The sequence below is a fragment of the Eublepharis macularius genome, chromosome 19, assembly GCF_028583425.1.
Source record: "Eublepharis macularius isolate TG4126 chromosome 19, MPM_Emac_v1.0, whole genome shotgun sequence".
Taxonomy (NCBI): Eukaryota; Metazoa; Chordata; class Lepidosauria; order Squamata; family Eublepharidae; genus Eublepharis; species Eublepharis macularius.
Genome location: NC_072808.1, coordinates 18,938,225 through 18,961,622, shown reverse-complemented (window position 1 = coordinate 18,961,622; position 23,398 = coordinate 18,938,225). Strand labels below are relative to the sequence as shown.

General features: G+C 43.7%; 1 protein-coding gene and 1 pseudogene across 1 annotated transcript in view; one reads left to right on the top strand and one right to left on the bottom strand.

The window, feature by feature from the left end:
• The window catches only part of SMARCA4 (SWI/SNF related, matrix associated, actin dependent regulator of chromatin, subfamily a, member 4), a 92,663-nt gene that overhangs the window by 56,318 nt on the left and 12,947 nt on the right, over window positions 1-23,398 (top strand). Inside the window, exons 21-30 of the mRNA XM_055003183.1 lie at window positions 584-697; window positions 4,103-4,210; window positions 8,432-8,518; window positions 11,016-11,062; window positions 11,510-11,676; window positions 15,451-15,614; window positions 18,564-18,791; window positions 19,010-19,108; window positions 19,404-19,481; window positions 22,070-22,297. Coding sequence (XP_054859158.1) covers window positions 584-697; window positions 4,103-4,210; window positions 8,432-8,518; window positions 11,016-11,062; window positions 11,510-11,676; window positions 15,451-15,614; window positions 18,564-18,791; window positions 19,010-19,108; window positions 19,404-19,481; window positions 22,070-22,297 — 1,320 coding nt within the window. The remainder of the gene's footprint in view (window positions 1-583; window positions 698-4,102; window positions 4,211-8,431; window positions 8,519-11,015; window positions 11,063-11,509; window positions 11,677-15,450; window positions 15,615-18,563; window positions 18,792-19,009; window positions 19,109-19,403; window positions 19,482-22,069; window positions 22,298-23,398) is intronic.
• LOC129346649 (U6 spliceosomal RNA) lies at window positions 1,069-1,130 on the bottom strand (annotated as a pseudogene).

The window sequence follows — 23,398 nt, the reverse complement described above, 5'->3', positions numbered from 1 at the left end:
GTATTGTGTAATGCTTTTTCATCTCTGGGAGCTAGCAAACGCACACACCTCATAACCCCAGCATTTTGAAAAAGGGTATATTATCTTTGAATTGTGCCACTTCAAAGGGAGTGTCCCTGTAGGCTTTTTAAAACTTTGCATCAGCTGCTCTGCCTTTCCCCTTGTGAGTGGGCTACTTTCTCTTCAGTTGCCTAGGGGCAAAATGCCCCTTGGGTGGGAGAAGGCTGGGTGTGCCAGCAGCTGGCACAGCGGGCAGAGTACATGCTTGCTCCTGGGTTCAGTCCCTGGCATCTCCTGCTAAGAAAGTGGGAATGGCCTTTCCTTGGCTGACACCCTAGCAAGACTCTGCCTGTCAGAGTAGTACATGTGGAGCTCGGGGGGGGGGGGGCGGGGGGCAGTGGCCTAGCTCTGTACTCGGTGGCTTTGTAAATTTAAATATGAATTGACAGGCAGTACTTCTCTATGAAACTGTGTTATGCTGGTGTTTGTGATTAATTCTTTTGTTTGAGTGATCAGGTATTTTCCTGGTGTCAGTAGACATTTTAATAAGTGACGTTTCTCTGAATCCTTTGGGTAAAAACAGGTGGATTTGAATGAAGAGGAAACTATTCTAATCATTCGCCGTTTGCACAAAGTGTTGCGTCCCTTCTTGCTAAGAAGGTTAAAGAAGGAAGTGGAAGCACAGCTGCCTGAAAAGGTAACTCGTACACGGAAACTTGTATTCCATTTCTTACTGGACTTCCTCTTGTTGAAATGGAAAAAAATAGCATTTGGCTTCTACATGTTCAGAATGTGATCAGCTCATATATTTTGAAGGGGCTGTATTTAGAAATTCAGGATATGATTGTGGGTAGGGGTCATGGCTGCCTGGTAACACACATGTGTTACAAACTAAAAGTCCTCTGATTTAATCCTGATGTCTTCAGATTTTTTTTAAAGGCCCTTGGGTAGCTGAGCTAGGAAAGAACCTCTTCTTGACATTATAGAGAGAAGCTGCCAGTCAAAGTAGACAAGACTAAGTGGTCGAACGGGCTGACTTGATGTAAGACAGCTTCATATGTATTGGTTGGCTATGCTAATCTTCTCTGTTTCGTTCCAGTTTTAGTATATGTGCTGCCCAAAGCAAGCACATTCATACGTGTTGGTTGGAACGATATGATACTGCCGCTTCCTTCGCGGAGGAAGGGATGTCGCCTCCTGTAGAATAATGATACCTTCCATTATTTCAAATGCCATATAGTCTCAACTTCTGTAGCAATTATGTGTTGGCTTCTTTCCTAACCATAGAAACAGGCTTGTGAAACTCTTAACTCCCCAAAGACAAAAATCTAGGTTCTTCTCTAAATTGTGGCTTCAGAGAATACTTTACTGGCTTATATTTTAATGCAGAAATTGTTTCTAGCCCTCATGATTGCAGAGGAAGGTTTGAATATTGTACAGTCAGTGAGCACAGTCACTCTGCAGCCTTCTCATTCTTGTGTTGCTTGGGCAAAAGCCATCTAACATACTTCCTGGTACCTGATTCAGGGAATTTTGCCTGAAGGAACCATGCTGAGTCCAGTTGAACATGAACGTCAAAGTGACTCATAGTAATGAGCTGATGATTTAAGTCAAATTGTCCAGAGGAAGCCCCATACAGCCTTTTATAGCCTTGATGTCAGCATGTCTATATCGTTGTTGGAATAGCTGTCATCAGCACAAATAGCCATGTCATGTCTGGGTCATGGGATCCTCACAAATGCATGGAAGGCCAGCCTGGTGGGTGGAAGGGTTGCCTCCGACAGTAGTTCGAAATGAATACCGAATATAAAAGTCATCAGGATAAAAAAAAAATTCATAGTAACTGTCAGCAGAAGCTACCAAATCAAATGGAGTCTATTATCCCCGGAGCTGATCAGCCACTGCAGCCAATAGTGTCCTGCTCCCTGGAAACTGATACATCTGCAACTGTTAATCCATAGGATGGATTATCCACTAAAGTTAACGGTGGCCATATTGGAAGCCAATCTAATCTGAATAAAGTCACCACCTGGAAGCAGTAGCTGCTGGGACAGCTCAAAAGTGGTGGTAGTCAAAGTGACAAAAACTGGCTCAAATGCCATTTGCTTACTCAGCCTCTGGATCTAGCACATTCACCGGTCTTCTAACTACACTTTGTGTAAGTGCTCGATCAATCATCAAATTCCTCATTTAAGAAAGCAACTATTACATTACACGTATTTAAAACCATTTGCCCTGCTCTTTGAGAAGCTTAGAGCAGCTAACGATAAAAAATGCATATCATATAAATAACTAGGTATGCATACATGGACAGTTTTTTTTTTTTAAAAAAAAAGATAGATAGCAAAGGGTTCCAAAACAGTAAAATGTACCTCTTTTCATGGCCTCCAGACGAACTAGTTGAAAGTTAAGCATAACCCTCTAACAGCAATCCTACGAACAGTCTAAGACTAGTGAAATCACTGGGCTTAGACTGGAGTAACTCAGTTTAGGATTTCACTGTAAGTTACTTTAAAGCATTTGTGCACTTACTTTATCTTCCTCTGGAGTTCTTAGATTGAATCTTTCCAGAAAATGGGTCTCCAAAAATATCCCTAAAAGGAATATCAAGGAGAAAAGAAAAAATGCAACCAGACTAAAAAAGAAAATTAAAGAAAGAAGCAGAGCGATAAGAGAATGCAAGCAGTGAGAAAGGAAAGCGGGGAGGGGAGATGCGGATTTGGAGGAAGATGGTTGAAAGTTCTAAGGACTTAAGCGAGGAAAGGCTGCATATTGTCTGTTCTTCTTTGGTCTTTTATACACCTTTTCATTGATCCATCTCTCCAATATTCAGAGAACTGATAAAAAGTTTCCTGTTTATCTAATTATCAAAACTTATCTAAGATATTATCTTAGACTTATCTTAGATATTATCTAAGATATTTTCTTGGTGGTGGGCAGAGTAAACATGACTAGTATCTTCCAAGAAAACTCCCTTCTTTGCCAATCACGTTCTGATCAAAGCGTCTCATTAATTGCCTGTTCCATCTTAATCACCACACAGCTGTGTTGCGGGACTGCTTTGGTTCATTATAAAATCAGCACTGCAGTTTTTACTGTTTTCCATTATATTTATATCGGCAGATAATGACAGTATGCCACCTCTAGCCGCTCATCAGCCAGACTGCTGAATTATAGTCCTCGTATGGCCTTCCCCGCTCCTCTGTGCTCCTGAGATCATATGGTTAGGCTCCTTCGGTTTGAATAAGACTCTCCTTGTCCATCATAACTGGTTCCTATAACAGGCCAGACTAAAAAAAATGTCAGGATAGTTAGGCTGGACTTACTGGGTTTAGAGACCAGGCCTGGGGGCAAAATCAGCATTTACAAACAGGGTCCAAAGCAGAAGGCCTATGGAAAAAATCATACCAATCAGGCCTTTTGAAGGCCAGAAGGGACAGAATTTGGCAAGTTTCTTCAAGGATGCTTTTCTACCATTGGGGAGGTAATGCAGTAAGCACCTGCTCTTTACCCAAGAACAACTGTACTATTTTGAAGACTGTTTGCAAACCCCAGTAAATGGTGCAAAAAGAAGGATTATTTCATAGTAAGTAATCCCTACGCGCTTCGCATCCGCTTTGTCGGGGGATCTACAGAATTCCTTTTATCATCTATTCTTATAAGAGCACATATGGAATAGACATTAAAAGGAATTCTAAAGATCCCCCTGACGGAGCTGATTTGAAATGTGTAGGGGTTACTTACTATTAAAGAATTCTTCCTTTTGCACCACTTGCTGTTCCTTCTTCGTTTTGCCTTGGCGCAAAACTTCTTCTTTTTCAAAGCACCAGTAAATCACATTTAATTGCCTAATGTGATTTTTTTATTGTAACTTTACAAGTAGTCTGGAGCATTTTCCATACAAGTAAAAGACCCCCCCCCCCTCCGCCCCTGTTGAAACGGAAATAAAATGAAAAGAAGGCAGGACCTTTCAGGGTGCTGCTTGACTCTGCAGCTCTGAAGCACTTGAAAGCAATGAAATCTTCAACATTCTGGGACCACAACGCTCTTTTAATGCATGGATTATGTTCAAGAAGTAACCTCTCTTCTTTTCTCACAACAGGTGGAATATGTGATCAAATGTGATATGTCTGCATTGCAAAGGGTACTTTATAGGCATATGCAAGCCAAGGGAGTGCTGCTTACAGATGGGTCAGAGAAGGATAAAAAGGTTTGGACGTTAGACTTCCTACTTGCACGCGATGGCGGTGGGTCTCTTAATGGAGGGCTCTGAGAGTTTTTTGGTTTTCATAAAGGTATCATTGCCAGTGCTTACAGTATTTGGAGGACGGGGCGAATGTAGCTGTTTTATGGCAGCTCTGCACCTTTTGCAAGAGTTTTGTGTAAAGCAGACATGCACCCATGCCTTCAGGAGGAGATCCATCATAGGAATTAGGTCCTTTCCATTGCTCTGCTCTAGGGGAGGGCAGGCTTTATGCCTCTGAGAGCTACTTAATTTATTTTTCCAGGAGCCTTGACGCTATCAGTCACAAAATAGTGGCTTGGGTAGAGCCAGTCGCAAAATGGTGGTTTGTACAAAAATTACATCTATCGCAGGCGTCAAATCTAGGTGAATTCAAATGAATCCTCATAAAGGAATATAAATAGGAACTGAAACAACACAAACACCATTGTTTTGCAGTTCATATCTTTGTCTATGTGCAGCCTCATAAAAATCATGGCTTTTTTTTTACATGGATCCCCCCAACATTCCCTATCAAATCGCACATCACAGCCATATCCGTGGACTATAGCTGAAATAAGACACATCCAGTGATTGTGGCTGTGCCATAGGATAAAAAAATGCATTTAGAAACAGGAATCCTAGGGTTTACTCTACCATAAGACCACATATCACAACAATGTCCATCTGTGATTTGGCATTTCATTTTGGAATGTTTATCAAGGGTTCGTGGTTGGTTGGGGTTTTTTACACATTTTTTGAGGCATCTGTCATAAATTTTTAAGGATCTTTTAAGTAAGAAATGAGTGAGAGGACCATGTGCATTTTAGTTCACTTCACCATGCATGTAATGTCCGCTATGGGATAATTGGCATATGAGAATAACATAAGGACACTCATCCATACACAACTCAAACAATCACATTCACCTATTTATGCTGGGGTTGGCCAAACCTCTATACAAGTTCCTGGGAAAAGGTAGCCTGTTGCCTCATAGACTCAGAAGAAAATTGATCTGAAGAAAATCTTGTAATTTGATGGAATTCAATTGGAAGACAATCATGTGATTTACAAGAAAATGCTGTGTGGGGAACAGAGAATGCCCAAGAGAAATAGACCCTGGGTGTCTAGCTGGACCAGCAGACACGAGAGGTAATTGAGGCACCTATCATGTCAGGTACTCCAGGTAGAATCCTCCAATGTCCTTGTTTGCCTTGTTCAACTGGATTCAACCAGCTTAACTAGGCTCACCCCTTCAGCTCTACTCATCATGTCTATAGGCATAACTTGATAGACATGTCTGCTTTAAGCCATTTTACGAATTTGGCACGTTGGATCAGTTGCCTCTTCTTTCGACTCTATTTGTCTCTCATGCTCTTTATTCTCGCCTCACTCATGATCTCCTAGGGATTATAGTCCATTTATTATCACATCATACGGAATCTCCCTAAATTTCAGTCTTTTGTCTTTATCTCACTTTCATACTTCATACATACTTCCTTCTGTTCCAACATCTTTTGTGATGCTCGAATGCACACCTTGAATGTATTGTAACCTGTATATATAGTGATTTTATAGTAGTAGTAATAATTAATGAGTTGTTACCAGTTACACATGGTGATTCCGTAAGCATGCAGTATTTTATGGTGCCATCTGTGGGCATGGATGCAATCTAGCAGTGTATTTTGTGGGATTTCCTGTCAAAATTAAGATCCATGAGGATCTATGTCTGCGACCCGTGTCTTTGCACCACGAAGCTCCAAATCTGAGCTTGTTTTTTCATAGGGTAATGTGTTCTTTAAATTGACAGTGGATTTTGGAGGAGTACATGTCAAAACCATGACAATCTTTTCTTCAGATCCTTGTTGTTGTCCCACAGAAGCATTATGCAGAGCTGGATTTGTGATTTGTAGGATGCAGCCTGTGGTCAGTATGATCTGATGTGGGGGTGGCTGGGTAAAAAGCTGCAGGATCCATTTAGGTCTCTGCAAAAATAACAAGGCAAAAAAGGTTGGATTTGGAGAGTACTTAGAGAAAGTACTTAAAGAACGGTGTAGTGGAAGTAAATGTAATAAAAAAGTGAAATAAATAGGGTTGGTGCCTTAAAATGTGTATTTTCGCTGATGCAATGATAACTCTTTCCAGAGTTCAAGTCCTAGTGAATAAAACAGGACATACTTCCAAGTAGACCTGCTTAGGACTGCTCCCTAAGAGTATGCCTTTATCAAATTCAGAAGCAGCCTTTTCAATATGCATAAATCAAAGTAAAATGTGAAACTTGTGCAAAAAAAATCCCCCGTTTTACTTATCAAAGGAAGCAGTTTTTCGGAGCAGATGTGCAATGCTGGCAAAATCTTTCCTCTGCTGTTCGCTCAAAGCACTCGCCCTCCTCCTTTGTCATTTTCCCCTCAGGGACCTCTTTGTCTTCCCTGGAAGAGGCCTGTAGCAATTCCAGTGTAGGGGGAAATAGTTATTTAAAAGAAACCCAAAACTCTTGCCTGAGGCCCAAGTTAATTTTAAGGGAAGGCAGAACTGTGATCATAGATCTTCTGCAGACTGGGCTAGTTTGGCCCTTATTCTTCAAAGACTCATGGGATCCAGTTTCAGTGGCTGTAATTCCCTCTGGCTGAACTAGAGGTAGAGGGGGGGGGGACATCAACCCAAATGAGTATAACGTGCCAAACGTGCCAAAGCGCATGCTGTATGCCAGCAAAGAAAAAGTGTCCCTTTCCCATCCAGAGTGGGAAGGAGGCGTGCAGAGGAGGAGGGGGCATGGGAAAGCATGGTGCCGCCGCCAGAGCTTTCTCGTTCATAGCAAGCAAAGGCAGGGAGGAGAAGCAGATGGGAAGAGCAGAGGAGCGCAGCTCCACACGAATGGCCATTGCAGGAAAACAGTTGTGATCTCATCTTTGGAAAGGATTCAGCAGGAGGAACATCCGTGGCGTGAACAGGAAAGTCGGTGTCCCGTACATAGGTGTCTCCATAGGCGGGGGGGGGGCGAGGTGAGCGTGTTGGGCTTTCAGGAAGAGGGCGTTTAGATCCTTGTCAGAATCCCGTTGGCTCACTTCATGCAATAGCCTCTAATTATAATCACTTCTTAGGCTTCAACCGTGTTTTAATTCCCTAATGCTTCACATCTTGAGGCTAGTAATATCGTAGTGAGATGCTCCCCTCGACTTTTGAGGTACTTGGTGAGGAACCTGCTTGGAGAGGCATGATGCAACATTTGAGAAACAGGGGTGCTATACCCTTTTCCAAAAAAGTCATCAACGTTTAAATTTTCCTTTTTTCCGAAACCTCTCCATTTTGTCAAGTTGAGCATTTTCGTTACCTTGAGCTTTCCACAATTCAACACAAGCAGTATAGTGAGCAGTTTTGCCATGTGCATAGCGTTGGCAGTTGTTATGGCAACTGGCTGGATGCTTGAGTACTGTGCCCCGGGCCATCACAGGATAAGCCATCTGTCTCCACGGCATCTATACTTGGTTGTATGTGCTGCTTTTACACCTGGTGCAGTTGGCAGCATCCCTCTGTCTCCTGCTCTACTCTGTAGCCAGTCTTCTGTCCTTTTCTTCCTTCTTGTTCCATTTTTCCCCAAAGAGATACACCATTTCAACTAAGAATGCTGATCAGTTTCATTCTAAGTTCCTAGTGTGGAAGGTGTATTCCCATCCTAACTAGCACACTGAGTGCTCTCTCGGTGTATTGAAAATAGAATTGACCGTGGCTTTCTTAGCAAATGAGGGATAGCCACAGCAAAGGCCACGGTGTGCCTATAGTTTTTACAGTCTAATTCCAAGCATTTTTGGACGTTCAGACTTACGTCAAGTGTTTGAAAGTGCTGAGTGCAGTCTGAACCGAAAAATGATTCCGTGTTGAAATACTTTGTGAAGATTTATAAGTTCTGCACGCCTCCATCAAGCTCTGATATCTCCTTCTACCTAGTTAAACTGATCTAAAACTACAACAAACAACTGGGAAATGCAAATTAGGACATTTAAGTATTGCCTTGGTCTGCTTGGCTCCCTTTTAAAAGTCTCGCTTTGCAGCATGGCTTGATTTCCAGATTTAATATGACCGTCATTTTCTGAATCTGTGACATAACTTTTCACAAACAACTCACCCCTTTCAATATTTTGAGCCCAGTGATAAATGAATCACAACTTGTTTGGGGAGAAGTTTGTGAATAACGCTGTCCTCTTCTTGCAGGGTAAAGGCGGTACAAAAACACTCATGAACACTATTATGCAGCTGAGGAAGATTTGCAACCATCCTTATATGTTTCAGCACATAGAGGTAATGAAGCGCTTGTAGCTAGACTTTTCCAGCCGTTGCTATACAGTTCGTAAAGGAGGGCAACTGAAAGAGGAGGTGATGGGCAAAAGAATGTTTGCCTGGACGAATGTTCTGCCAGATATTTCCGGCACGGGACAGCTTGTGGGCGCTAAGTATCAGTTTCTCACTTGTCAGCCTTCTGGGGGGCATCTGGTTGGCCGCTGTTTGAGCCAAGATACTCGCCTCAACCACTGATCTGACCCCGCATAGCTACCGTTACCATTCTGCTTCCTTTCCAGTTTCTCCAATCCAAACCCCACTGCACGATTGGATGTCCCGTCCTTTTGATTGTTTTGACTTGGGCTGGGCAATCCACCTTGAGTCTTGATGAGAAAGGTGGACTGTAAATAATGTAAATAAATATATCTGATGCCCATAGGAGACCGTGCTGCACAGATCAAATCCACACAATGGGGCCATTCCAGTGCTAGGGAAACTGTTTCTAGAAACCTGGAGGAACCCCCAGATTTGCAGGAAAAGTCTAAAAGCTTTTCAAAAATATTGGGAAATTATCTTCCAGAAAAGAAACCACATATGAGATGGGGGACTTGGGGTGGCGTTCTAGGTTGCTTTAGCACTTCAGAATGGCTCCCAGCAATGGCGGGACGTGGGGAATAGAGATTGCGGGGGCAGGGAAAGGAACCAATGGTGGAGAGCAGCAAGGAGGCAACCAGCTGAGCAAGGGGACTTGAGCAGGAAGTATGGCGTAGAGGAATAATTGGTCATTAATTTATTTCAGGGGACTGGGCAGAGGGGAAATCCAGAGGGCCGGTGATACGGGGGGCGGAAAGAGCGCAGGGGTATGAAAGGGAACAAAGCTGGGAGAAGGGGACAGGAAGCAGGGATGCTCTCCTTTTGCAGCCCTTGTCAGGGCTCAGAGCAGCTTCGGGGACTGGTCCCATCTTTGCGTCCATCCTTGGGTGCTAAACCAAGCGGAGCTTTCTGTGGATGGCTGCAGAGCCGAAAAGGTTCGTACCTTGGCAGCCATCCTCCCAGCTGGGAGCACCTACTTGCTCAAGTCGAGAAGCATCTTCTAACCTCCGCCGATGGCTGCAAAGGTGGGAGCCATCTGAGAACTGAGAACTCAACGTTTTGGTTTGGGTCACTAGTTGTGCTCTGTAAAATATGTACAATTCCTTTCTGTTTTGCTGCTATTGAAAATGAATAACTTGTGGCAAACATATATTAAAGGTTATTTTGGTATAACCTCCATCTCTCAAAACCTTGCTTGTCAATAATACCCTGCAAACACCAGACAGGTCCTTTGCCAAGCTGCTTGCTTGTTTTTATTATAAAATAACTATATACCCACCTTCCTCCAGAGCATCTCTGTACCCAAGGTGAGTAACAATATAAAAACAATTTGATAAAACAATAAACATTAAAACAGAGATAAAATCAAACAAAAACATCCTATACCCCACGAGCAGAATATTCCCCCTTTGCCTGGGTACCAACTTCCCCAAAAGCTTTCTGGAATAACTATGTCTTACAGCCTTACCTGAACGCCAGGAGGTGGTTCTACTGGCATGAGGAAGCCACTGGAAAAGTCCAGGCCTAGATTATTGCACCTTGTACCTTAGACAAGGCGGATACTAGGGCTTTTTTTCTGGGAAAAGAGGTGGTGGAACTCAGGACCTCACAATGACGTCACAAGGGAGGAGTTTTTTAAAGTTTTTTAAAAAGTTTTTTAAAGTTTAAATCGCCCTTGGTAAAAATGGTCACATGGCTGGTGGCCCCGCCCCCTGATCTCCAGACAGAGGGGAGTTTAGATTGCCTTCCACACCGCCAGCGGCACGGAGGGCAATCTAAACTCCCCTCTGTCTGGAGATCAGGGGGCGGGGCCACCAGCCATGTGACCTTTTTCAAGAGGTGCTGGAACTCCGTCCCACCACATTCCCGCTGAAAAAAAGCCCTGGCAGATACTAACAATATACCTTGTGGGGAAGAACAAAACTTGTCTTGTGGAGTTCCTGTTTGTGAAGTGGGGAGCATCTCCAAGTGTAGCAAGAAGAGTCCCAGAATCCCTCCACTCACAACTGGCCTGTAGGTGATTTGCACACCTAAGAACCCAAAGATTGACCATATTTATATGCATATAGTGCACTTAAGATGGGATACAATAAATGATGGAATCCTGTGGACCTGTCATTCATGAGATTTCAGAAATTTGCACCGATGGAATCGATTGAGGCTTTTTCCTCTTGTTTGCCTGCGAATATTCGTCCCTTGCACAAACACCCGTCCAGAACATTTAACTTTGTTAACACATTTTTAATTTTAAAGGGGTAAAATAGCCACCACATTAATTGCCCAGAGCTGTGTAGAGAGGACTCCCTCCTGTTCAAACGTTCACTGTTATCCATCATTCCAAGTGTTGTACACTTTCTCTTAGAGAAAGCCCTCCCTGCACCTGTGCTCTGCCTCCTCATGCTGGTTTTCTCGCCTTTTGTTGCAGGAATCCTTTTCTGAGCACTTAGGCTTCACTGGTGGGATCGTGCAAGGGTAAGTGACCACTCCAAAGTCTCGGCAAGCTTGGCCTGCATTCCCAGAGTGTATTCAGTAGTCTGGATCCGTAACATGTCCTCTCCGAGAACCAGACTGGGGTGACTGGAGGGCTGGGGCTGCCGTGCCTCGTTTGCGAGGTTCCAACAGCATCGGTGCTGGAAACAGAACGTGGGCAACCGTCAGTAATGGCAGACAAGCTTCCCTGAGAGAGAGCCTGCCTGTTGCTGCAGACCTCTCTCGGGTATGTGCTCTGCTTCAGGGGTTCACTCTCAGACATAGAGACCCGTCAAAGCTGGCTGCAGGGTAGAGGCTAAGTGCCACAACCCTCCCATGCACAGCGTAGGCATACCTTTATTCAGCAGGTCAGATGAATAGAAAAAGTTTTAAAACCTGTGCTAGAGGAATGCAGTTTTCTTCTGTTTTTCCTCTTTGTGCGCAACCCAGGCTTGACTTGTATCGTGCTTCTGGCAAATTTGAGCTCCTGGACCGGATTTTGCCCAAATTACGAGCCACCAACCACAAGGTGCTGCTGTTCTGTCAGATGACCTCTCTCATGACCATAATGGAGGACTATTTTGCTTACCGCGGCTTCAAATACCTCAGGCTAGATGGTGAGTTTTCCGCTGACGCTGGTATAATATGGTAGCTGCTCAGACGTGGGGGAGGTGCTTCTTCAAAGTCAGCCCATCAAATCTCTCTCAATACAATTGTGCTGTGTGGGGAACCATATGAGGAGGGCGAGACACAGAAAGTGCTAGTTTGCTCTGGTTGAGTCAGAAGTGGTCTCGGCACTGTGTGCATGCAGAGCTACCCTATAGGAGCTTTCACCCTGACTGGGCCTGCTGCGTGCTCAGTGTCTGCCGTCCTGGCAAGGCCATTCTCCTCCTCGGTAAGCATTCATATGAAGAGTCTCTCTACATGAGACATCTGACACATGAAGAACACATGTTGGGAGATGCAATGTTAGAAGGGAAGGATAGTTTAAAAAGACAGAGCCAGTGGCAGGGCAAAGACTTTACTATACACTGTGTGAAGGGGGTATGAAATGCCAGAAGGGAAACTTCAGCCCATAATAACCTCTCCCGGTCCAAGCCATGCTCTGGAAGGCAACTCTAGCCGATTTCCATTCCTCGCTGCCCTCCGGTTGCGATCCCCCACAGTTTTAGACTGGAGAAGTGAAATTGACAGAGCCTTCCGGGAGGTAAAGATGCAATTAACAAACCCTCTGAGGAACTATCTCTGCCGACTCTGCCTTTTTAAACTATGCTTCCCAGCTGACATTGTGTCTCCCTACACTTGACGAACATGTGCCGAGGCGTCTAGTGTAGAAAGACTCTCAGTCTCCCTCAGGCCTCTGGTCTTCTACAGAAAGTAGGGATAGAAGTAGATGCTCAGGCCCAGGTGACTGTAAGGTTGCAGATGTTTGTAGGGAGATGAACAGTCTGCCTTGGATCCACATGAGACAGTGAAGCGCTTCTGCTGGTCTGTGGCCTAATTTTAAGCATGGTGCTGGGTGATGCCAAAGCACTCAGCCATGGGAGCATAAAACGCACGCTGCTTCTCACTGAAGACTGCACAAAGCGCCTGCCTTGTAATTTCACTTTAAAATTTCAAAATAGCAAACCGGGCAATAGAAAATTAGCCGTTATCATGATTCAGCACGAGGCTCCTGAATTAGAATTCATCAACGTTTGATACCATCTCCAAATGAGTTTAACAGAGACCAGAGATTTCTGAGTAATTCATAGGTGTAACTAGGGAGAGCTTGTTATCACCAGTTGCTGCTATTGTGGTCTGTATACTTCACTTGACTGCACTGGAAGTTTACATAATTATATCTCACTCTGTACAATTTGTGTTTCTTGGCCCTTTCATTCTGCCGTTTGCACCTCCCCCCCCCGTTATTGCCTAGTGAGTACCCCCTACATGAATCTGACGTGCTTAATGCATCTAACTCAAACTTTTATTGAAGTCATCAGAACTTTACAATTTGAATATATTTTTCAAGCGGAAGTAGATAATAACATTACTACATCAAATTGTGGTTCACTCTTCAAAAGTCATTTATGTTCTTATCAACATCTGGCCAGAATCTCTTACCAAGAGAGAGTCTCTGCCTCTTACTTAGCCTCTCTTACTCTCTTACCTGTGCAATGAGCTCTCACCAGCCCTTCAGCACCAACTGTTGATGTTACAAGAAATAATACAGGTTGAAAATGGCTGGGCTTGTATAAAGTATGGGGGGGGGGACACACAGGAGAAGCATTTTTCCTCTTTTCTTTTGCATAAATGCATTAGATTTTTGCAAACTCTAGACTGATACTGCCAGATAAGGATTTCTTAGCTAGTTCAATATGTATACTTACTTTGTGTATATGCAGGAAAATATTGTAAACAATATATTAATTTAAAAGGCATCCCTTTAAACGGAACTCCTGTCTGCAATGTGAAGTGCCGCTATCTAGATGAAACATAACATCACTCCCTGATATTTTATGGTTGGCTTCACCTCCTATAGCAGCCATTTTGTGTTTGTAGTTATCAACCTGTGTCAGAGTTCCAAATGTGCCCACAGACTCAAGCAAGTTGGGGACCCTTGCTGTAACATTTATTTCTCTTACATTTCTGCATTAAATAAACTAATTCCAGCACACCCAAAGAACTATTCATGACGTGCTGTGAACATGGTTGTCTGAACAGAATTTTAGCTTGCTAGTTCAGTATCAGATTGGTGCTTATGATTTCCCTTCCAGCATGTAGAGGAGACATATAACTTGGAATTTTAATGTTGGGTTTGGTTTGACCAGCACAGCCAAATAACTGAATTCATAACTTTTATTTGAATTTGAGATTTTATTCCCCCTCCTCCCGTTTACAAATGAATAAAAATATGCATGAATCCTATCAAACGATTTCTGAAAAAACATTCATTATAACTTTGAAACTACCAGATTTGCGTAATATTGCAGTTGTCCAGGAAGAGAAAAAGAAGCAAGGGGAAATGGGAGAATTATTTCATTTATAATTATAAATCCAAATGCGTTTTGCTTGTAGCTTTAGCAGGGCATCTGGGAATTTGGAGAGCTTGCTAGCTTACGGCTTCCCTGACTAAGTGAACTGCATTGGGATCTGTAATTAAAATTAAACAATTGGTCCATTGCACCTTGCTTCTTTTTTTCTTCCCGAGCCTTAACATTGTTGCAGCCTTTTCTTGGCTAATATTGTATTGGCCGTGGCATTCTTTCATGGATGTCCGGCTTTTGGAAACCATGGATCTGTAGAAATGGGGAATTTTCCATGGAAAAATAAAGCACTAGAAAACTTCCTGCCCCGCATCACTGAAGAGCACTGTTAAAACAAATAGCCCCCATCAGTTGACTGAAGTGGTATAGTCATCCAAGAACCATACAACCAGAATCTGCTGAATGTGATCTTCATTGTTGGCCAGACACATTTCTCTGCTGCTAGACACAGTATGGGCCAGCTCCCCCTAAAGATGTTCGTGGTACGCTGTGTGAGGAAGAAACTTCCTTTATGCCATTTGCTTAGGAATGATTTATACGTACTGTCGTAATAGGTTCAGGTTGCAAGCTTGAGATCACACAACCAGCTCCTACAGCAGTGCTGCTCTCCTACATGGTCAGTGATGTTGAAGCGGGAGCCTGTTACACAGTCCACCTTCCCAAGGGGTTGCAATTTGTAGACCTTGCTGTTATGGCGCCTCAGTAACAGAGAAGCAACAACCACACCACAACAGAGAGAACAAGAGCGTGTCTCAGCAGCTTGGTTAAAGAGTGACAGCTGAGAGAAACAGGACAGTGGGTTTTTGCTGTCGCTTCTAGTGCCACCTCATTTCCTTTTTATCCCTGGACTTGGAGTTTGGAAGGCAAGGGAGTCAGGTTTGGGAGAGAGCAGCGATATCAACACCTCTCTCTTTTACTTTCAGGCCACTTGATTGAAGTCCAGTAGCACCTTAAAAGTTGAACAAGATTTCCAGGGTTATAAGCTTCAAGCGTTAGAGCTCCCTTCTTCAGCTTTGACTCTTGAAAGCTCATATCCTGAAAATCTTAGTGGTCTTCAAAGTGCTACTGGACTCAAATCTTTTTGTTTTACTGAAAATACCTTCAGATACCTGTTAATCTAAACCATCTCACTGTTCCTAGATTTGTAAATTAATGTCTCTTTTAATGTCATTAAGAGCAAATATACCTCAGTTGATCTGCAGATGTCATGATTTTGGAGTGTGGCTGCATCTCTACTCCGTTTGACTTTTTGCCCCTTGTGGAAGGGTCCTGTGCTTTTCCAGAGCTCTGGACTGATGAGTGCATTCAAATGAAATATTTTGTAGCAGAGAGAAAAATCCTCTCTCCTCTGGATTCTTAAAGGGACCACTAAAGCTGAAGATCGCGGCATGCTGCTGAAAACCTTCAATGAGCCAGGTTCTGAATATTTTATTTTTTTGCTGAGCACCCGAGCTGGAGGGCTGGGACTCAATCTGCAGTCGGCGGATACTGTGATCATTTTTGACAGTGACTGGAATCCTCACCAGGTAATAAATGCATAACTGGGATTGAGAGAGAAGAATTTTGAAGCACATAAGTGCACTTGGAATGGGGGGGGGGTACTGCTAAAATACCCTAGTGCAATTGACTTACCTGTTGAATTAATACAAGAAAAGTTCCTCTGCGTATTGTTCTAATTTAGCCAGTGGCAGACAGAGTCCTGAATTATGAAACTTGTAAATGGGCTGGTTGGAGTTACAGCATCTAGAATTTTGGCATGCCACGATCAGAATCTAAAATGGGAATTGATGACCCACTAATAGGACTTCTTCTTCCTTTCGTCTTACATTGGGCACCTTCTGCTTGCTCATTGATTTGTGCCTTCCATGGTGTTGGCCCTTGAGATGGAAAATAATCCAAATAATCCCCTCATCCCCTAAAGTCATTTGGCAAAACATAAATTGCCTCTGATAGTTCTGGTCAGCTTTTCACAGTATGTTGCTGATATTAAATTGATAACTGAGACTGAAGTCCTGCTGTGTACTGAAACCGAAAGATGGCATTTGAAACTAGACTGTGAATATTTTTTTAAAAGCATGATTCAAAGGGGACATTCTGTATAGTCATATGGTACAAATATAACATAGCCAGTGGGAAAGGCAGTATTGGTCCAAAGCCTGCCTCTTTTCAAAAGCCCCAGTGCACCCTCCATCGCTGCCTCACTAGCAGCCTGTGCTGCTGTATAGTCCGTAAAATACATATTCTCAGTCATCACCAGTTTCTACATCTGTACCAGATTTTAAAACCTGGATTGCATACCTTCATGTAATTTACTAGTTTGCAATCTTTTCTTCCATTTGCTTTTAAAAACGTATTTTGTATTCCTCTGATCTAGGGAAGTTTGCATCTTCTTGCCCCTAAGAACTTGAGACAGCAGAAAACTTATATTTTGCGGGTTTTTTGCCATTTTCAGTTTACTGTATTTTATCCTTTAATCTCATGTAAATTCTGATTTCCTTAAATTGAGTTTTCTTTTTAATTGTAGCACTAAACCGTGGTGGGTGCCCACTCTTTGTTTACCCATGTGCCTCTGTGTCCTTGTTATTGGTATCAGACACTGGAGATGTAAAATTTCCAGAAATGTTGAGGCTATTTTAAAAAAAAAAAAAACCTGTCAGGGAAAAACAGAAAATCGGGATAATGGACACATTTGCAATATCTTTTTTCCAAACAAACATAAACTTAATTTGTTCCATTACCAACTTGCTAAAATGCATCGATTATAATTAGTAAGCATATAAAAGTTTACTAATTGGCATACATAAGGGATTTAAAAATAGAGCCCAATATCAAATGTACCCGGTACTTGAGAGGGAGAGCTGTAACTTGCTATACACTGTGCCACCTTAGCATATATATCCTAATTTTTGCCATCTAAGTAGAAGGAAAAAATAAAAGATGAACTTGCTATAAATTTTTTAAAAGAAAAAATGGTGTATTATGTAGACAGAAACACACTCTAGGTATGTCTACCAGCATATTAGTATATCAAATTAAACTTCATAATATTGAAATTAAAACACTAGACTCTTTAATAATTCATTATCATCAAACACATCATTAAGTATTGCTAAATTAATTCATGTGTATATAATAAACATTTTTTGAAAACAAGTTGTGTTGCGTGTACAGTATACATCAGAATTATCTAACATATACATTTTCATGCTATACTTTCTCAGATGCTTCGCTAATGAGTTAGGGACCATAGACTTCAACACTATGTTGCCTTGCATCAGCAACTGATGAAGAGAACTGTGGTTCTCGAAAGCTTATGCCTCAGTACAGTTGGTTAGTCTTAAAGGTGCTACTGGACTTTTTACTATTTTGCCTTACATACTATTTGTTGCTTTAAATATGTGCTCCTGCCTGTACTTCATGTTGTCTAATGTCAGCCCTAGAATTGCTTATGTTCTGTTTCAGATTTTCTTCAACTCTGAATTGAATTTTTGCTAATGCTCTGTCTTTGTAAACGTGTATTTATTAACCCTATGGCATTGTTTATGGAAATGTCCTTGATACCGACTGCAGTAATCTCACACTGTGTAATCCGCCTTGAGTCTCCATGAGAAAAGCGGACTGTAAATGACACAAATAAATAAGTGAACCAAAGCTTGTCTTAAAAGCATTTAACTCATTCCAAAAGAAAAAAATATAGTTCAAAATTCCCCCATTTTACCATTGAGGGAGAAGTACAGTTTTTAATCTTTAAAAGTAGAGTTGAAACTGTTTTCTAAGGCTTATTAACATACAGTCGATGTAATGGCAGTTATAACAGAGAGATAAAAGGTGTCTCCCCCCTGCCCCCATGGCATTGAGGTAGATAGGTTGCAGGGCATAAGGTTTGAAACAAATCTCTGCCCCCCTTTCCCTTCCTTCAGATCCCCTGAAGTTCAGGGGAATGGAATGGATCGCCATATCAAAGCTCCACACCAATAAACACCTTGCCGTTTTGAAATAATCTAACTCAAACAGAGAGGAGGGTATAGGTGTATCAATGCACCGAAATATTGTGGGTTGAATTCTTTCGATATGTCAGGGGTCCCCCCACGTGGTGCCCGCCAGCATCTTTCCTGGTGTCCACCAAGAGTTTTTAGAAAGTGGGTGGGGCTTTTGCCAAGCATGGCTTCGGATTGGCCATGGGAGATCTGATTAACTGTGTAACGTTTTTAAAACATTGCTTTGGTAGAAGCTGCTTCCACGGCACAAGGATCTTCACTGTGTGACCGAAGGTAAGCCGTAGCGGCCGTTTTGTGGCTGGCTCGGCCTCCTGTGGCAGCCATTTTATTGCTGCACCCACCACTACTGTGCTAGATTTCCAGATATGCCCATAGGCTCAAAATGGACCCCTGCGGTACACCATGCTCAAAAGCAAAAGACAAGTGTCTGAGGGACTCTAGATCTTTCTGTGAACGGTGAGAGCATTCTCTTTCCAGGACTTGCAGGCACAGGACCGAGCACATCGCATTGGGCAGCAGAACGAAGTGCGTGTGCTGCGCCTCTGTACTGTGAACAGTGTGGAGGAGAAGATTCTGGCTGCGGCCAAGTACAAGCTGAATGTAGACCAGAAGGTTATCCAGGCGGGCATGTTTGACCAGAAATCCTCCAGTCACGAGAGAAGAGCTTTCCTCCAGGCTATTTTGGAGCACGAGGAGCAAGATGAGGTGAGAGAGGCAGAGGTCTTACTTTTTTACTCTAGCGCATGGCTGATGAATATGTTGCCTATTTTTTCGGCTCTATGTGACCCCCCTGAGGCCAAGGGACTGTGGGCTGGAAGGAAATGGCATGAATCCTTGTCAACATCCGAGGGAGTAAATTTGAGTGTCAGTGAAAGGTGCTGGTTTGGCAGCCCTGGAGACTGAAGTCCTCTATCTATCCACAGACCAGATACAGCACGGGCAGCGGCAGTGGCAGCGCAAGCTTTTCCCATACTGCCTCAACCCTGTGCCTCAACTCCGACTCGGAGGAGCCACCTTTAAAGGTGAGAGGGGTAATTCAGTCGCTGTGCCCGTCCAGTCCAGTCCTTAGCCTCTCTGTGTAAGCCTTTCAGCCCGGATGGTGAACTTCTGCCACGTGGAGGACCTGTCCACTAGAGAATGGACTGAGACCACCCAGCTTATTTTCACACGAGTAGCCAAACCAGTCACAAAACTGTAAACTGCATCCAGTGTAAAGCTCCAAGCACCTCAGACACCAGATCATATCTAAATATGGGTGTATATAAATATAGAGATAAATGGATAAAAACTAAAGGAGGGGGTTATGAAATCTTTCAGGAAGAAGATGAAGTTCCTGATGATGAGACAGTAAACCAGATGATTGCCAGACACGAGGAGGAGTTTGATCTTTTTATGGTGAGGCTGACTTCCTACTACTTTTCCAGCAGACTGGCTCTCTTTACCATTGTTCAGCCTACTGTTGTGTGGGTACTATATGCCATCAAGTCACTTCCAACTTAAGGTGACTCTATGAATTGGTGGCGGTGGAGAGTACCCTCAAGTCATAGCTGACTTCTGGCGACCCCTGGCGGGGTTTTCATGGCAAGAGACTAACAGAGGTGGTTTGCCATTGCCTGCCTCTGCAACCCTGGTCTTCCTTGGAGGTCTCCCGTCCAATTACTAACCAAGGCTGACCCTGCTTAGCTTCTGAGATCTGACGAGATCAGGCTCACCTGGGCTATCCAGGTCAGGGTGACTCTATGAATTAATGACCTCCAAAATGTCCTATCAAAGCTAATAGAGTGCCTTCCAACCTGGGTCGCCTGTCTTGCAGCACTATATATTCTTTTATTTTGAGTTGTCTCATCATACTTTTTTTGAGGCATGAGGTGATCAGATGACCAGTGTTAGCTGTAGTGTCATGGCTGTTGTCTTTGAAAGATCCTCTGCTGGTGTCACCTTCCACTGCTGCTGCTGCCCAGTAGCTACTTTTCCTATGCCCCCGTCACCGTGAGAACCGTCACTTCTCTGCTGCTGATGTGACTTGATTCCTGAAGAGGGTGGGTGCCTCTTAGTCTGGTGTCTCAGCTTTGACCATTCCGCCTTGAGTGGCATTGCTCTCAGCTCCACTGATTCACTCAACCCCCATGTTAAGGTGTACAGCCAAGAGAGAGCATCCTAATCTCAAGAGGGGTTAAATAAAGGTGTGGTATGATTCAGGGTCGGAGCAAGAGGGATATTCCCAGAAAGTGGGAGGGGGAGAGAGGAAGTGAGTGTGCGCAGGCTAAAGGGTTGCCCAGTCGCTTTGCCCCTTGCTTTTATCAGCAAGACTTTCGGATTCGTTCAGCTAGCTTGTTAGAGTGCTGTAAGAGCCCCCACCCCCATGGGAGCAATGTCACCGCCTCAGTATAAACACGCTAGGTTCTTTTGCGCAATTGACATAGTGCTATTAAGAAAGGTTTGCGTGGAGTTCTGTGATGTCCTGGAGTGCATATAAGGGAGACATGGAGGCCAGTAGCTGGGGCCTGACTTGGTGACGAGGGGTGTTTTTTGAATGAGACGCTCTGAGCGTAAACTAGAAGAGCAACAAGACTAGAAAGCGGGATTCGAGTCCATTGACACCTTGAAGACAAGCACGATTTTCAGGTGTCAGCTTTCAAAAGTCAAAGCTCCCTTCTTCAGATATCAAAAAGCATATACCTTGAAAATCTTGTTGCTCTTTTAAGATGAGATGGGACTTAAATCATACTGTCCCACTGCAGACCAATGTGGCCACCCTCCTAAGACTAGAAAGCTCAGTTTACCAGCAGACTCTTTGTCTGCTTTTATTTATTTAATATCTTGTCCAATTCAAAAATCCAGTTTGAATTTGCAACTAGAACCAGTTCCTCAGTGCTACTGCCTGGCTAGTTGCCAGACATCTTTCTCCTGCATCTTTTTTGATGCCAACAGAAAAGATGCACAAAGAAAGGAGCGGTCTCTTCTACATAACCATGAGCTCCTTTCTGCAGGCTTTTGGAGGTAGGCAGAAATGAGTCCCTTCGCCTTTAGTCCACGGACAACTCCAGTAGCCACAAGCCATCATTACTGGGGGCTATTAGAAAAGAGGAAATTATGACAGTGAAAGGGAGGTAGACTTTTTCATTCCCCAGCCTTCTCTTGCTTCTGTCTCTGGAGGAAAGCAGACATGGTAGCTGGACCTGGCAGCGTTAACAGAAACTGTTCCCCATGTTCAGTATAGGTGCGTGTACCTGGATATTTAGATCAAGCTAATGACTCCAAGATGGTGCTGGTATGTGGATGCCTGCATGTTTGTCTCTGCTCTGGTTGACCTCAGAGCTGTGGAAGGACGGCTGACATACTTTCCGTATGTTTCTGTACAAATGTTTACATTGCACTCATCTTCGTAAGCTGATTAACTTGGAAGTAAATCTTGTTCATTTCATTGCGAATTAATTTCATCCATATTCAGGATTGCAGCCAACCTCCATCCCGTAGACGACTGTCTCAGAAGCCTTCTTTTGTATACAAAGCTCCTTCTTTGTGCAGTTACCCCCTAAAGGTCTACAGTGTGTCATGGCAGAGATGCTTTAGGCTGAGTCAGAGATGCTTTAGGCTGAGTCAGAGATGCTTTAGGCTGATCCTGCACTGGGCAGGGGGTTGGACTAGATGGTCTGTATGGCCCCTTCCAACTTTATGATTCTATGGCAGTGGTCTGAAGATCTCCCCTCCACGCTCCATGCTTTTGGAACTTGCCAGTCTTCCAACTAGCTGTTAGAGCTTGCAGTTCCAAACTTCCTTTTGTTATCTATGATTGTGCCCTTCCTTTGCCCCAGCTTTTGTCTCCCGTGCCCTGGTGACTTCTGTGTTTCTTAGTGCTGATGTGCAGCTGCAGAAGACTTAGATGTTTTGATAAAGTGAAGTCACTTCAGGCCTCGGAAATGCTTCGGTGTGTCCAGCATCATGTTGCTTGAAGCCTTCACCCCAGGCTCTTCCCTTTTCAGCGCATGGACCTGGATCGCAGGCGAGAAGAAGCCCGCAATCCAAAGCGAAAGCCTCGTCTGATGGAGGAGGATGAATTGCCCTCCTGGATCATTAAAGATGATGCTGAAGTGGAGAGGCTCACGTGCGAGGAAGAGGAAGAGAAAATGTTTGGGCGAGGCTCTCGTCACCGAAAGGAAGTGGACTATAGTGACTCGCTTACTGAGAAGCAGTGGCTCAAGGTATACATGGTACAGCATCGTTCTCCAATGATTTTCTAAAATTTTACTTCTACCTGTGTCTGTGTCGTCTGTGTGTCTGAATGTCAGAAAATACCCAGTTTCAGAAGTTTTGATGGTCCACTGAGACGGAGCGCGCGAGCCTCCAGTTTGGTAACAGCACTTTCTTTTAAACCCTTCACTAGAACTAAAATGAGTTTATTAAACCTAGATCATTGTTTTGCACATGTAAAATAAGTGGGCTTTCCTAATCCACTCCACCATACAAAACTTCTGTTGGGTATTGGTAAATGCAGCTGTGTTGTACTAGATTACTAAAATTAAATAACAGTTGATCTCCTTGACAGATACCAAACCTTTTCAGATGCAGAAAGCCTGCTTGCTGTGCAGCTGAGCCTACCCATGACTTGTCTGTCCCAAAAAACACTTCGTCCTGCTTGTTGCCGGGCAGGGTCTGGACACTGGGAGCTCTCTCTCTCTCTCTCTCTCTCTGACCAGTAGGAGGCAGATTTAGGGAGGGGAGGGCGCGTCCTGAGCTAGGAAGCCCCACCCTTCCTTCTTGGTCTGCCACCTCTGTGGTGCAGTAGAATAGAGTGCAGGATTGGTTCGCTCTGGTCTTTTGCCTTAACAAGATGGGAATGCCTTTCCTGTGTAGCAGCAACCAGGCTAAGAGTGAGGCTCTTTTTGGTTCGAAAGGAACGGGTGATGACCCGAGCCCAAGAATTCAGCAGCAGAGCTTAAGATCAGCCTTTTGGAGCTAGTAGTGAAGACTATGAATGAAGGCCAAGAGCTGGATGATCTCGCCATGAATCAGAGGTCCTCCTTCCCATTCTGTTTCCCTCAGAGCAGGACAAGATGAGTTTGTTCCACTCGGTTGTTCGTGTTACCTGAAGAATATGGAGCCTCCTCTGTTTATTTTTGGACTTGCTACCTGCTTGAGGGGGGGCATGTGGCCTCTGGACCTCAGGGACAGAAAGATGGATGTACTTTTTATCCATCGAATCTGTAGCTGCTAAGGTGGCTTCTGCTTCCATTTCTACCATTAGAGAAGCCCTTGTTGCCTTGAGGATGTCAGAATTGTCCAGGAGTGCTGTCACATCCATCCAAACTTTT